This window comes from Pteronotus mesoamericanus, unplaced genomic scaffold (genome assembly GCF_021234165.1).
Source record: "Pteronotus mesoamericanus isolate MK-2021 breed Mesoamerican mustached bat unplaced genomic scaffold, CSHL_Meso_final contig_246, whole genome shotgun sequence".
Taxonomy (NCBI): domain Eukaryota; kingdom Metazoa; phylum Chordata; class Mammalia; order Chiroptera; family Mormoopidae; genus Pteronotus; species Pteronotus mesoamericanus.
Window position 1 is genome coordinate 24,542 of NW_026555104.1, and position 14,615 is coordinate 39,156.

The 14,615-nt window shown below is 39.2% G+C and overlaps 1 protein-coding gene across 1 annotated transcript in view; it reads left to right on the forward strand.

The window, feature by feature from the left end:
- MAP3K3 (mitogen-activated protein kinase kinase kinase 3) overlaps positions 1-14,615 on the forward strand; it is a 60,582-nt gene that overhangs the window by 24,114 nt on the left and 21,853 nt on the right. The window contains exons 4-6 of the mRNA XM_054573000.1: positions 3,693-3,792; positions 6,392-6,505; positions 13,594-13,714. Coding sequence (XP_054428975.1) covers positions 3,693-3,792; positions 6,392-6,505; positions 13,594-13,714 — 335 coding nt within the window. The remainder of the gene's footprint in view (positions 1-3,692; positions 3,793-6,391; positions 6,506-13,593; positions 13,715-14,615) is intronic.

The following is a 14,615-nucleotide window of genomic DNA, read 5'->3' on the forward strand; positions in this document are numbered from 1 at the left end:
TTTTTGCCTTTCTCCCATTGATACCCTCCATTTTTCTTCTCAACATTTGGAGAGGTGAAGAGGATACTCGTGAGGATAAGGTACCCCTACTTTACAAGTCCCACCAGAGGACCCAGTACCTCCAGACATTCTTAGTACTGGTAGTTCTCTTTCTGGCAGCTTTCAGTCCACTTTAACGCTAACTCCAGAGGATGTCTATGGCTGCTGCTCTCCCTTGAAAAGGTATGTCCACAAGCCCATAACGTTGTCAGAGGCTGCTTGGTGGAAACATTGTGCAAAGAGTGGTCTGCAGAGCCACAGTCCTGCTGCTGCCATGTGGGTTCTAGGACTCTTCCAAGTCTGGAAGGAGGAAGGTCTTCTGAGCTTTGTCCTAGCTGCTCCTCTTGTGTCCAGCCAGTACCAGGGAAGTTAAATTGTCACTTCATTATTGCTGCTTTTCACACTTCTAACCTGACTGGGTTTTGGAGGGATGGCCAAACTTGTAGCAGCACAGAGTTTTCAGAAGTAGATATGAAATCAAAAGGTCAGTTGTGTTGGAGCTTAATTATGCAGTTACGGTCTCCTGAATTCCTGTTCCCAAAGTGGTATGCAGTTACAGTGAGCAGACTTATACTGAGAAAGTGTATGTGTTTAGTTTCAGAGAAGCTGCCAGATCGAAACCACAAATATTTAAGGTGGTCAGGCAGGAATGGCCTTTTGAAGCCCTGAGCGGTAGAGCATTGGTATCAAGGTTTTGAAAACTGCGTTCCCTTTTTATGGAGCTGTTTTCAGGAGCCATGGCATTTCACTGTTTGTGTACTATGTGTGGAACTGAGGACTTTATAAAGTTGGTGCAGGGAAGCCAAGTTCAAGCTGTTCTGTGCCAGACAGCTCTGGTTTCATGTATTTCATGTCTTAGAATTTGGTAGAGAATGTTATTGTGGGCTTTCTTTACTTCTTACAGGGAATATGGATAATATCTTTCTAAATATTATAAGCCCATTTAGAGTTAAAATTCATAGAAAAAAAGAAAAGTAACTTTTCCCATTCATCTATGCCAAGTATCCATTCTGGTGAGCTGACTTTGCTTTTGCTTTGGATGATTGGGGTCCAGACTCCTGACCCTTCTCCCTCTTAACCCCCAAAAAGGCAGAAGAGGAGGACTCTAGATTATGATCTCCTTCCCTTTGAAGGCCTTCATGTCTGGACACTGGTGGGGGTGGTTGTCACGGGTGTCAGACACCTCTTTGAAGCACTAGCCTAAAAACACTTTATTTATTCATTGTGATGACAGCAGTTTAGATTTTATCAAATCTGGAAGTCCTGGTGTCTGATGTTGACCAGGCTTTTGGGCTGCTTTTGGGGATTTTGAATGGCTCATTGCCAGGCCAAAATAGGAGAATTTATCTCTGAGCCCGATCCTTTTCTAATAATAGTGTGCACTGGGCATTTGAGTAGTCTTTTGGTATTTTATTCAAAAAGACTTGTCCCTTTTGAACTGCTGCTGAGGTTCTGATGAAGGGGGTATGATTTGTGATTAGGAATTTACAGAAAGTCATTCTCTCAAAGGCTCCAGAAAACATTAATATCTAAACCCATATCTAGATAGCACCCAACAGTATCACTGCTCAGGACAGATGATTCAAGGGGAAAAATGTATGGATTATAATACTGTTGGATTTTCTGGTGGATACAGACTAATATATTCAGCAATGTAATTTCTAACATTAAGGAAATTATTTGGTCAGATTTCATTAAAATCCAGTGTCATGGATTCCTCTTTCCTGTGGCTTATTGCTTCTTCTCTGGTCATACCTCTCCCCACTCTGGGAGGGCAGGGAAGATGTGAAAGAACCACGCACTACTTCCTCTCAGCATGGAGGAAGGCATGAACTGTAGAGGCTCTATGGCTGAATGCTGTTACTCCACCACTGTTAGTCAGATTCCATCTAGCCTAGATGTACTAAGAGATGAAGTTTTAATGTGCTTTTCCCCCATCACGTTAACCTCCTTTTTGTGTATTTATTAGCCATTCATAACTCTTCTTCGAATTGTCTCATATTCTTTGCCTTTTTTTTTTATTGGCTTGTCTGTCTTTTTCTATTGACTTTGCAAGAATTTTCTCCAAGTTTGATTTTTTTAACTTTGTTGATGGTTTATTTTGTCATCAGAAGTTTAAATTTTTGTTGTCAAATCTCTCTTCCTTTTTGTCTTTGTATTTTATGTCATACTTAGGAAGTCCTTCCCCTGTATTTTTAAAATCTTATGTTCATTCATATATATATATATGAATATATATGTTTATATATATATATATAAAGAGTATATATGAGTTTCTCTTTGAAAGTCTTTTCTACTTATCTCTTTGCTTATATTTGTTTCAGTTATTTAAATTTCAGAGTATTATGTTGAATCCATATGAAATTGACACTTTAGGATTATCTGCAGTATCATATAATTCAACCAAATACATTCAATAAAACATTTTAATGAAAATTTTAAACACACACAAAAGTAAAGACAATACTATACTGAACCTCCATGGACCCATCACCCAGTTTCAATATTATCAACATTTTCCCAATCTTGTTTCATCTTTACACATTTTTAATTTTTTTAAAAAGATATTATTTATTTATTTTTGGAGGGAGGGGTTGGAAGGGAGAGAAGGAGTGGGAGGGAAACATTGATTGGCTGCCTCTCACGCATCCCTAACCAGGGGCCTGGCCTAAAACCAGGCATGTGCCCTGACCAGCAAACATACCAATGACCTTTTGGTTTGTGGGACGACTCCCAACCCACTGAGCCACACCAGTCAACGCCCCACTTTTAAATTTTGCTGTGATAATTAAAAGACTAATGTTAACACTTGCACAATTTTAACAAACTGTATAATTCAGTAGTTTTTAGTATATTCACAGAGTGCTTACCCTCCATTTACAGAAATTGTTCTTTGAACCAACCTGAGTCTTTCTAGAAAAGCATCATTATCAGCACTACTTACATGCCTACATGTGTCACTGGCTAAGAAAACTGATCAGGCATATAACCAACTCTAGGGGAATTCCTGTGATTCTATGGTAGAAAATCTTGATTCTGAGGATATTCAGTATTGAGATTCCTTTGGCATCTCAAAAGTGAAAAATGGAAAAGATTCTTTTATTTTTTACATTTTATGTATTGATTTTGAGAGAGAAACATTGGTTTGTTCCACTTATGCATTCATTGGTTGCTTCTTGTATGTGCCCTGACCTGAGATCAAATCTGCAACCTTGGTGTATTGGGATGATGCTCTAACCAACTGAGCTATTGAGTCATAGCTGTAAAAGGTATTTCAAGTCCTGAGGTTGAGTAATTTAGGACCGTATTTTTAGGACTGCTGCTTCAGTCTCCAGGTTTTCTTCCTAACAGGAATATTTGGAACATAGTTTTTAAATCTAGGGGTATGCTATGACTGAGCTGTCATTGACAAGAAGATCCAAGCTGAAATGGTAGAGCAATGGTTGGGACTAAGCAATGCTTGTGAGTACTATTGGCAAACCTGAGAGATACTCAGAGGAAGAGTGAAAAGATACAGATACATAAGAGGAGAAAAAGAAACAATAAAGAGAAAGGCAAATTGTGTCCTGTATTGAAAAGAAAAGGAAGAAGCCATAGCTTTCTAAACCTGATGTTAAAATATGCAATTAACTGTGCTTTGTATTTCTTTTCAGAATTATAGCATTCAGTCGGCCTGTGAGATATGAGGATGTGGAGCACAAGGTGACAACAGTATTTGGGCAGCCTCTTGATCTGCATTACATGAACAATGAGGTAAGGAAGTAGATGAATGGTGTGGGGACAGCTGCCTACCTTTTTTCTCCCTGCTTAACTGAGGATTTCCTGGTTTGTTCCTCTAATATCATCATGTGTTTTTACTTTCTGGAGCCTTTTTTCTTAATTCCAATAACTCTGGAATTTCTGGAGGTTTTTTTTGTTTTGTTTTTACTACATGGAAGATTACATAGCTATTTTCATTCCCCCAGTTCTTTCGGTGCCAGTAGCTCTAATACCCCATGGTGGAATCAGGTATGGTATCAGGCCTACGACTTATATTGTCTCCTTTACATTTTGTAGGTTATCTTTTTTCTTTCCAGCACAGACTTAACAAGAAGCAAGGATTCATCAGGGGCTGAGGGGGCAGGGAAAACTGGTGGGTAGAACCTCTATTGACAGTCATAAATGCTGGATTCTTCTCTCAGAGTTTAACTCCTGATTGTAGCTTGTTTCAAAAGTTAGCACCTGCTTCATTGATTTCTTTGCCTCTTCCTCCTCCTTTCTCCCACTCCCTACCCCAATAGTCCTTACTTATTTATACTTTGAATATCACCCAGGAAGGAATTCTTTTGAACTCAGTTACTTGGCTACTTTCCCAGTGCCAAGAAAGGTACTAGAGGCTGCACTCTGCTTAGACTGGTGCTTTGCAATAGGCTGAAAGGTAATGTGTTTGTGCCTAGAAAAGAGCATGTGTCTAGAGCAGATTTTCACCTTTTTTTATTTTGTGGCACACACAAACTGAATACTAAAATTTTGCAGCACACCGAAAAATATATTTTTTGCTGATCTGACAAAAAGAAAAAACGTATAATTTTGATTCATTCACTCCAGACAGCTCTTGTTGTGTTGGCTGTTGTCATTTTTTTATTTGACAATCTAAGGGAAAAGAGTTCAGTTGCTCCTGACTAAATAATCAGTTATTGCACATTTTAAAAATTCTTGTGGCACACCAGTTGCAAATCACTAGTCTAGAGGGAACTGAATTGGGGGGACTAGACAAGAAAGCTGGGCAACATCATTGCTCTTTGAGAGCCAGGTCCTTCCTGCATAGTTTTATTTTATTGGTTGAAGAGTTAAGAATTTCCTCCATAGTCTGGGGCTTAAATCTGTAGGGGCTGAGATTTGTTGGTCAAAAAATCCCTAGTCCCTTCTTACAAAATGTACAACTACAGTTGGATGTACTGCCAAATAGCTAACAAAAATAAGACCATTTGATCTTTTGTTTTTTGGATAAATTTTAGAAATATAGCAAAATTGGAAAATTAACCACTAACTCTAATAATAAATAATACAGATGTAAGTATTTCGAAGCATGTAAACTAACACATTTTAAATACAGGATATGAGTACCCCCAGAATATAAATGTCAAATCCATAGAAGTTTTAAAAATTGCAGCTCAAGCTTCAATGGTTTGCATATAAAGTGAGGCTAAAGTCAGCTAGCTAATCAACATTTAAGAAGGTGTTTAGTTAGTAAAAACTTTTCTGGATGATTTAGTACTTGTTTCTCTTTCCATTAATAATTTCCATTAAGAATTCCAGATGTTCCAAAATCCATTTTAAACTCTTGCCAACAAAGTCACTGCCCAGAATGTTAGGCATTCCTTTATTCAAATGTTTATGCAGGTATTAATTCTGAAGCGAAATATAAATAATTGCTATTAATTATTTTAGATCATGCATATCTTTCCATACTCTGCTAGTATCAGTGACCTAGAGTTGACTAATTTACATTTTTTAATTTAAAATCCCTCAGCCCCCTGCCCTTTTTTGCCCTCTAAATCTTGCCTTATCAAGACTTGAGAATCACAAAGGAAAAAATCTGTTGATTTTGTTTTATTTATGTTTATATATTTGTAATAAGAACTTTATTGAGATATAATTCATAAAATTTACCCTTTCGAATCCTGCCATGTGGTCTAAATTTGTGTCCTTATTTGAGTAATGGTTTCCATCCTCTGCCTGCCCCCCTCCTCCACCTTTGCCTTTTCTGCTCGTTCTGTTAATGTCACACCAGATTCTGCTGCTTAATTTGGAAAGAAATATGGAGACTATAACTGTTTGAGATTTGATTCTTTGGAATAAAGGGTATTTTCAGAAGGAATGCTCTTCTTAGAAAATTTCTCAAAGAAAGTACTGATTCCTTAGCCTGGATGAACTCAGAAACATTAAACTAAATGAAAAATACTGGTTGCAAAAGACTGTATACGAACTGAATTGAAAATGTATGAATATAATGATTCCATTTATATGAAATGTCCTGAAAAGGTAAATCTGTAGGGACAGAAAGTAGATTAGTGATTGCCTGGGGCTAGAGGTGGGAAGGGGGATGACTATAAATAACACAAGAGACGTTTTTGGAGCAATGATGGAACTTTTTAAAAATTCAATTGTCATGGTTGCACAACTCTGTAAATTTACTAAAAATTATTACATTGTACACTTAAAGAATATATATCTATGATACAGGTAGATCTTTTAAAATCCTATATTATCCAATGAAATTATTTTCTTCCAAACTTTCATTGTTTATTTTGCTTATTTTGCAAACTAAAGACTTTTATATGATTTCCTTTTTCTGTGTCCTTTGTCACAGCTTTCCATCCTGCTGAAGAACCAAGATGATCTTGATAAAGCAATTGATATTTTGGATAGAAGCTCAAGCATGAAAAGCCTTAGGATATTGCTGCTGTCCCAAGACAGAAACCATGTAAGTAGCCTATTATGGCCTGGCAGCAGAAGGCAAAGCTGGCTGTCCTTCAGGAGTTCACCTTGCTTCCTTGACAGAATTTTGTGTTCCTTAGCTACTGCGAAAGCAAGAACATAAGCAGGGCCCAGTGCACTGTGCCAGTGGCCAACCGGCCTTCTGTGTTTGATTTCACTGCAAATCCAGGTCATCACTGTTAAAGTTGCAACTAAAAATTACTTGGTTTGTGGTGTGGAAAGAAGGAAAATATTCTATAATAAAGGATAAAATTCTTTTTCTCTATATTCATGCTCTTCCAATTAGATTTGGACCCCACCAAGAGAGGTTTGATTAGTGTGGGAGGTGCTGCTGATAAGCAAAGGCTGTCAAGGATTTGAGACTGTCATGCTTTGTAAATCTAACTCCCACAACTCGTCAGCAACTGTGCCTTTCCCTTGGGACACATTTAGGAAATAAACTTTTCCTTACAGTCATGGAGAAAAGGCCATTGAGCTGGATGACTCTCATAACTGATCAGCTGCTGCCTTACCAAATGGCAGGCTTCTACAGGAGCTGTCAGAAGTGAGGAATCATGCCTTATGCAGTTTCCTCTCCTTAGGCGTCCCTGGGGGCCTGGATTCCATAAAAATTCTTGTGAACTGGGTATATTTTCTAATCACTGATTCCCCACCAGTTTTCTTCAAACACATGTTCCCAATGGTTTCTTGGCACTCCTTCCTTTTCTTATGCTCAAAGACAATCAACTGTAGACAGCTAACATTGCTGCATGAGAGCTATGGATGTATCATACCAGGACAGAGTTTAGATGGAATTGTGCTCATGCTGACCATTTGTGTGTATGTTTGTTTTTAAGATTTTATTTATTTATTTTTAGAGAGGGGGAGAGAGGGAGAAAAGAGAGTGAGAGAAATATCAATGTGTGGTTGCATTTCACATGCACCCTGCTAGGGACCTGGCCTGCAACCCAGGCATGTGCCCCACACTGGGAATCGAACCAGCAACCCTTTGGTTCCCAGGATGGTGCTCAATCCACGGAGCCACACCAGCTAGGGCACCATTTGTTTTTAATGAGACCTGTGGGGTTGGGCTGTCCTATTAATTGGGAGGAGGTACAGAAGAATGTAGTTAGGAAGTCTTAAAATTAAGATGCTTTTTAATATTATGGAAGTATACTTATGCCTGAGAATTGGTCTTCTCTATCCCAAGTGTGTCTTTTTTTTCTGGATAAATATATACTTTATTATTTCTGAAGTAAAATATATACTTTATTATTTCATTTCTCTATTTAAATTACCTGCTCCTTATAGTTCTTTTTTATTGCCTATCATATAAAATCTATGTTTAGCATCCAGGGTTTACCACCAAGTACCCTTGCTTTTCACTCCCCAATCTCATCTTCCCACATTCTTTAACACACTCCCTGCATTCTTCAGTTTGTCCTTCTTCCTCTTTGCCAGACTATGGCTATTACCTTTTTTAAAGGATCTAGTGTGATTTACCCCCTATAATTTTATTGGTATATTGACTGAGGCCATTTTGATTATTCACTGTTTCTTTATTCATAGATGTAATATGCACACCAGTTTATAGGTTACTTAGTAATTTACCTTCTAGTTGTTGCATATTTGTAAGTTTGACCCCAAAAGATTACAAGCATCTTGAGAGCAGGAGCTGTGTATTTTTTTTTTTTAACCCTCACCCAAGGTCATGCCCATTGATTTTAGAGAGAGGAGAAGGGAGGGAAAGAAACATCAATGTAAGAAGGAAACATTGATGGGTTGCTTCTCCTACACTCCCCAACTGGGGGCCGAACCCACAACCTAGGCATGTGCATGCTCTGACCAGGAATCGAACCCAAGACCTTTCAGTTTATGGGATGACACTCCAACCAGCTGAGCCACACCATCCAGAGCTGTGTCTTACTGTTTGCAACTCCTTCCGTACCCATCCTCTTAAGAACACCATAGTAAATACTTCTTGAATTATTAGCAAGAGATCATGTTCAACCTCTGCCTTACAGAAGAAGTTGGAATTGGGGTTTGGTTTAATGATGTGATTGCTTGACTGGGAGCTAGCTGCCCTGATTGTGATCCCTCCACTGCCCTGATGGGAAGGTATAGACAACCAATTCTTTACATTGACCTTCCCATTCATTAAGGGGTGCACATGGCTGCACATACTGCTGAAACACTGTGAGCTGTTGGAAGGATGATCGCCATAACACAGTGATTGATTTTTGCTTATGTTCCTGCAGCCTTTGGCCATATGTGTACATACTTTAAGTGTTGTCATGGTATTTGTACAATTTTCTAATTTATTTTTTCACTTAAGTTGGCATGTACATTTTTCTATGTTAATATACAATCTTTATTATTTATAAGGATACATAATTGCCTTGAGTAAATATATCATAATTTAATTAAATAACCGCTTTTGCTGCTGTTGGGAAACCTGAGCTACTCCTCTTTTTTGCATTTACAAAGATGTACATTTAAGACTTATAATGGTAATGGTGGTGATAAAATCTTTGCTTGGGAACTTCCTCAACTAGACTTCAGGCTCCTTAATAAACAGAAGTATGATCCAAAGTTGTTATGTGCTCAGGAATCCCGCCTCTAGAACAGTGCTTCTCTGTCAGTGATGAAAAATACCAGTTCTTCTGATTTCCAGTCTGTCATGACCATTTGTTTTTAAACACAAAAACTGAAAATATGAAAAAATTAACTAGAGGCATACAAAAAAAATACAAGTCCACAGTTTTTATTGCTAAATTCAGTAGATACAAAGTCATTCTTCCAAATTGCTATAAAAGTTTTTCAGGAGTTCCTTCCATTTCTGAACTTCCCTAGTTAAGGACTAGTACACCATAGCTTGTGGTCTGGCACTAGCTCACAAATCACACTTGAAGTTCACTGCTCCAGGATACCATATCACCCTGGTTTTCATCTGCCGATGACTGTCAACCACTTTGTTTCTCTACCTAGTTCCCTCCATTAGCCATATGTTACCTCGTCTACCTGATTACCACCTATACCTTTATTTCCCTTTTTATTCCTGTTTTTAAATGCACTGTCTCTTTCTTCTCTGTAGATTTCTTTTCTACTGATCCTTTTATGACAGCTTCTAATTTTTCCTCTGTCTTTATCTCTCACCAAGGTGTTTATAGTCATACCCCTCTTCACTTCACCTGGCCAAGGCCATGACTTAGGCTTCAGTATATTTCTTACTTGAGAACTCCTGGATTTTGGTAATCACAGAACTTCTACTTAGTCTGAAGAGCTTCACTCTAGCCTTCCTTTCTATTGCCATTTTAAGATACTTCATTGTTTCCTTCAGTGGTTTTTGACTTGTAATGCCCTAGGCCACTGCCTTGGACAATCAACTTTTATTAAAGACTTCTCTAAACATGTATGCATCTAACTCTTAATTTATCTTTCTGCTCTTGACCTTCTTATAATGTTCTATACCCAGGCTTTCAATGTAATCTCAAGCTTAACATTCTTTTTTATCTGCATATTATAAAAACAAAATACCCAGCCACTTTAAATTGAGTATGGCATTTTGTTTGGCACCTGAGATTCTCTGTAACAAAAGTAAACTCTAATCTTATCCAAATGTTATGTACTTCCTAAATTACTCATCAATCAGTTTGATACTTTCCTGTCTACAATTTAAGTTCAAAGTATCAAAGAAAACCCAAAGCGTAATTCTTTTCAGTCTTCCTAAAATAATGGGGCAAGTCTAATAAGGTAGACCAAAACTCACATGTATCTCATTCAAGTTTTGCAACTTTGGAGGGGTCCAGGGTAGGTAGGTATCTGTTATCACCAGTCTACATCTGGGGAACCTGAGACTTACAGTGACTTGCCCTAGGTGAAGCAGTATATAGTGAAAGAGCTGGTCTTGAATTCACCTAGTCTGACTTGTAGTCCAGTACCTATCAGTTACCATTTAGCAAAGGGATTTTGCAATTATTGTAGTCCTAGGAAAACCTTACCCAGGTTCCTCCACAATTCATTAGAAACAGAACAGAAGGTATAATGTTGCCCGCAAGGAAGACTTGTGAGATGTGTTATTGTATTCCCCATACATAGCTCAGAAGATAACTAAGTTAGGAAAAGTCCAAGAAAAGACAAAATTTTTAAGGGGCTGGGTCACTTTTTTTATTTTTAAATAGTCTAAAAAGCCCAAAATTCTTTAGTCAGGAATGGCAGCCTAAGCATATATATAATCAGAGTCTACGAAGCATTGAAGAATAAAAGTAATAAATACAGATTTCTTCACCTAATCTCAACTTGGATGAGCTCCTTGAATATTGGTGATACAGAGCAAAAAGAAACTAAGAATTTGTATAAGGGTTGTAAACATGGAATCCATCATTTAGTTGTACAGCCTCAAACATTTTTTTAAAAAAATTATTTATTTTTAGAGAGAGGGGAAGGAAGGGAGAAAGAGAGGGAGAGAAACATCAACATGAGAGAGAAACTTTGGTTGCCTCTTGTTGGTATGCGTACCGAGACCAAACCTGCAACCCAGGGCGGATTTGCCCTGAGAGGGAATCGAACCTCTGACCTTTCTCTATGGGACAATACCCAACCAACTGAGTGATACCAGTCAGGGCAAAACATTTTTTAAAGGCTTTAATAAATTAATGGATGTTAAAGCTGTAAATTTATTATTTAAACTGGATGCTTCTGCAACTATTATAATTATCATGGTCTTCCATGCAGATGTCTCTTGGTGCTACCATTGAAGCAGAGGACTGGTGAGATCCAGGGTGCTGTTCCTCAGCTCGTGTTCCCATGAACCTAACTAAAGCACGCACGCACATGCGCGCGTTCTCTCTCTCTCTCTCTCTCTCTCTCTCTCTGCTTTTCTCCTACTGTGTAGTTGAATCCACTTTCATCTGGTATCACGAAAACTTTTATCGAGATTGTGGGTTGGCTTTTATAACATCTTTTTCTGCTGATCTCCTAGCTTCCAGTCACTGCAGTTTTTATGTACGTGGTTCCCTGGTAATGTTGCATGTCATTTGTGTCAGCCACATACTCTGCTACCCACAGAATCTTGTAGTGAGGTTTTCATTGAATGGTCAAATGCCACGTTCTATTCGCTATCTTTAGAACGTTCTGCTGGCTATATGCTGCACACCTGTTGGCTCTCCTTTCACTCTACTGTGGTCCCTATTTATTCTTCCTAGTCCTTCCTCTCTTTCCCACTGCTAAGTTTTACCCAAGGTTCCCTGAATCCTTGCATCAACCTCATATTTGTTTGCCACACTCTTCTCTTTTATCTCCTGAAATCAAGGTTTTCAAACTTGACTACTACAAACACATGGGGAGATTTTAAAAATACCAATCTTTGGGCCCCACCCTAGTTGGTCTGAGGTGTCAAAAGCCCCACTAGGCAGCTCTGATGGGCAGTTAGAGTTGAGAACCACTGCCTTAAATTGAAGCATGACTCACCTCCTAAGACCTTGCTACTCAGAGTGTGGGCCATGTGCCAGCAGCAACATCACTTGGAAGCTTGTTAGAATTGCAGATTCTCAACCCCACCCTAGACCTACTGTATCAGAGTCTGCATTTTAACAAGGTCCCAGGTGATTTGTATACACATTAAAGTGTGAGAAGTCCTGCTTTGAAACCTTTCCTGATTTCCTTTCGTCTGTTTTCGAACCTGTTGCCACAACTTCAACCTCTTTTTTTCTTTTTAAATCTATACTTGTGCTGGCTGTTGAACCTACTTTTCTGTCAGCTTTTTTTATGTTAAAATTGAGAGTTTAGAGTGTATGTTATTTGATACATTCCCAATTCATGTTGCCAAGATTTATTGAATTCCCACTATGTGTAAGGCCAGTGCTATGTCCAAGCAGGTGTCCTTGGGGTGCTCATCATGCAGCTCTGCTCCTTCTGACTGCAGGGCTGTGGACTTCCTCCACTGGCCTGCTTCCCCAGTACGTGGCTTGACTGTTTTTTCCTTTCTGACTCTCAGCAGAGAGCTATTGCACATCGGAGGCTTCAGCAAGAACATTCACTTCCCCTTGGTTCTGACTTCCCGTTAGAGCAAGACGGTTTGTCAAGACAGCCTGCATGTAATAAAGTCTGGCATGGGGAGACTAAAGGAGGCTGCTTGGCAGCTGAACTCACCCCTGAGAGCGGGAGGCCTTTTTCCTGGAGGACAGGATATAGTTTGTTTAGGTTGGGCTTCTTTTTTTTCTGGGAAGTAAAAGAGAAGCAAATAGAAACTTTGACCCAAATTATCCATAAACCCCAAGCTTCTATTCCCATTCTCAGTAGTGCTCTGTATATTTGTAAGCACATCATAGCTCCAGTTTTAAGCTTTCTCAGTGCAAGCCTTTTATTGCTTTGTTTTTCTCTAGGGCTCCCCTGGTGGCTTGACTGAGTCAGTGCAAAAGTGGGGGTTGAAGTGGTCAGGCTGCTGACCCTGTTCTGAGGTCCTTGACCTCTGGCAAAATGGTACCTATGATAACTTTGCCCAAATGAACACAATCCTGAGGTGGTTCACGTGTGAACTCCAGTAATATGAAGCAACTGAGATCTTACCTAAATTTTCAGGGAGTGATTGTGGCTGGGGAAGAAACAGCATATCGAGCTACTTTAAAAAATATATATTTATCAACCAGAATTTTGTTGGGCAGGGAGGTTGCCATCCTCTATTCTGACTCCCCACTCGGCAGGTGATCTCGCTGCTGAAATAATTTCCTGCTTTTCCTGCTATTCTTTCCAAGCTCTCTGGAGAATTTTATGAGGTGGTATTTACAACTTTTTTCTTTTTGGCAGATTAGTGGAGGAATGCCCGTTTATTCCTTTGTGTCTGGGTCATCGCCTGTTAAATTGGGGCACTGAGTCTCAGTGCTCATATATCAGTGAAGCTATAAAATTGCATAGGGCAAATAGTGATTTTTTAAGACACATTGAGGAATGAGATGTAGAATAAAGCTGAATAGTGGTAGCTCGTATATTGAAATCATGAAGGCAGCTGAAAATATGGGGACTCTTGGGAAGGGTGCGGGGGCTTTTCGTGGCCCACCTGCTTAAAGATAGCTCAGCTTTTTTCCTCTTATCTTGCAGACCAGTTCTTCTCCCCACTCCGGGGTGTCCAGACAGGTGCGGATCAAAGCTTCCCAGTCTGCAGGAGATATAAATACCATCTACCAGCCCCCCGAACCCAGAAGTAGGCACCTCTCTGTCAGTGAGTATTTCACCCTCTTTTTTCCTCTCTAATTTATCTGCCCATGTGTTTTTTTTTTTTAAATTATTAATTAAGAAGCAATCAGTAAACATTATTGAATGCTACTCTGTGTAGAATAATCCTCTATGCCATTATTTGGGAAAAAGTGGTAAAGAAATGACTGGGACGATGTCCTGACCCTCAGGAAGTTTCCACTGTGATGATGTAATAACATAATCAAATTCCTTTTAAACATCCATGAACAAATGATCTCCGCAGGCATTTGCATGAAGACCTCCAGCAGCTGTCTACCTTCATTTTTGACCAGTCTTTCCCCAAAGGATTGTGAACTTGGGGAGTTTGGAATCAGGTCTAAGTTTGAATTTTGACCTCAAACCTTTTACCCACAATTTCTGAGGAGTCACTGTGCTTCGAAGTAGATGCTGACCAATGAAACTCTTGAAGAGTCGAACTCAATTGTCTGGGAAGGACAGGAGACTGTTGACATAGTATATACAATTGGCTAACTAGGAAGAAAACTATGTAGCTGCTGCCAGGTCTCCACAGGAAAGGAATATAAATCAGATCTGTTCATTATATCAGGTAACCTCACATAGCTCTGGATCCCATTTCCTAGAATCAGAGGAAAAGGCCCATTTCTTGAATTCTGGAATTTGTATCAAGGGGAAATTTGGCCTTATCAAACATTTGTGTTGAGCCTAATGTCCTAATATTGCTGAGACCCCTGCTGCTGCTTGAAAGCCAGGCTCTAACCATACAAGGAGAATTGCATCAAACTGAGCTGCTCTCTGAAGATCTTGAGCTGTGCTTCGGGAGGTCTGAGCATCAGTCCTGTTACTGAGCTTGTCTGTGAGTGAAAAGCCTCCTGAGGGAGTAGCAGGAAGAATGTTGCTGAGGTACT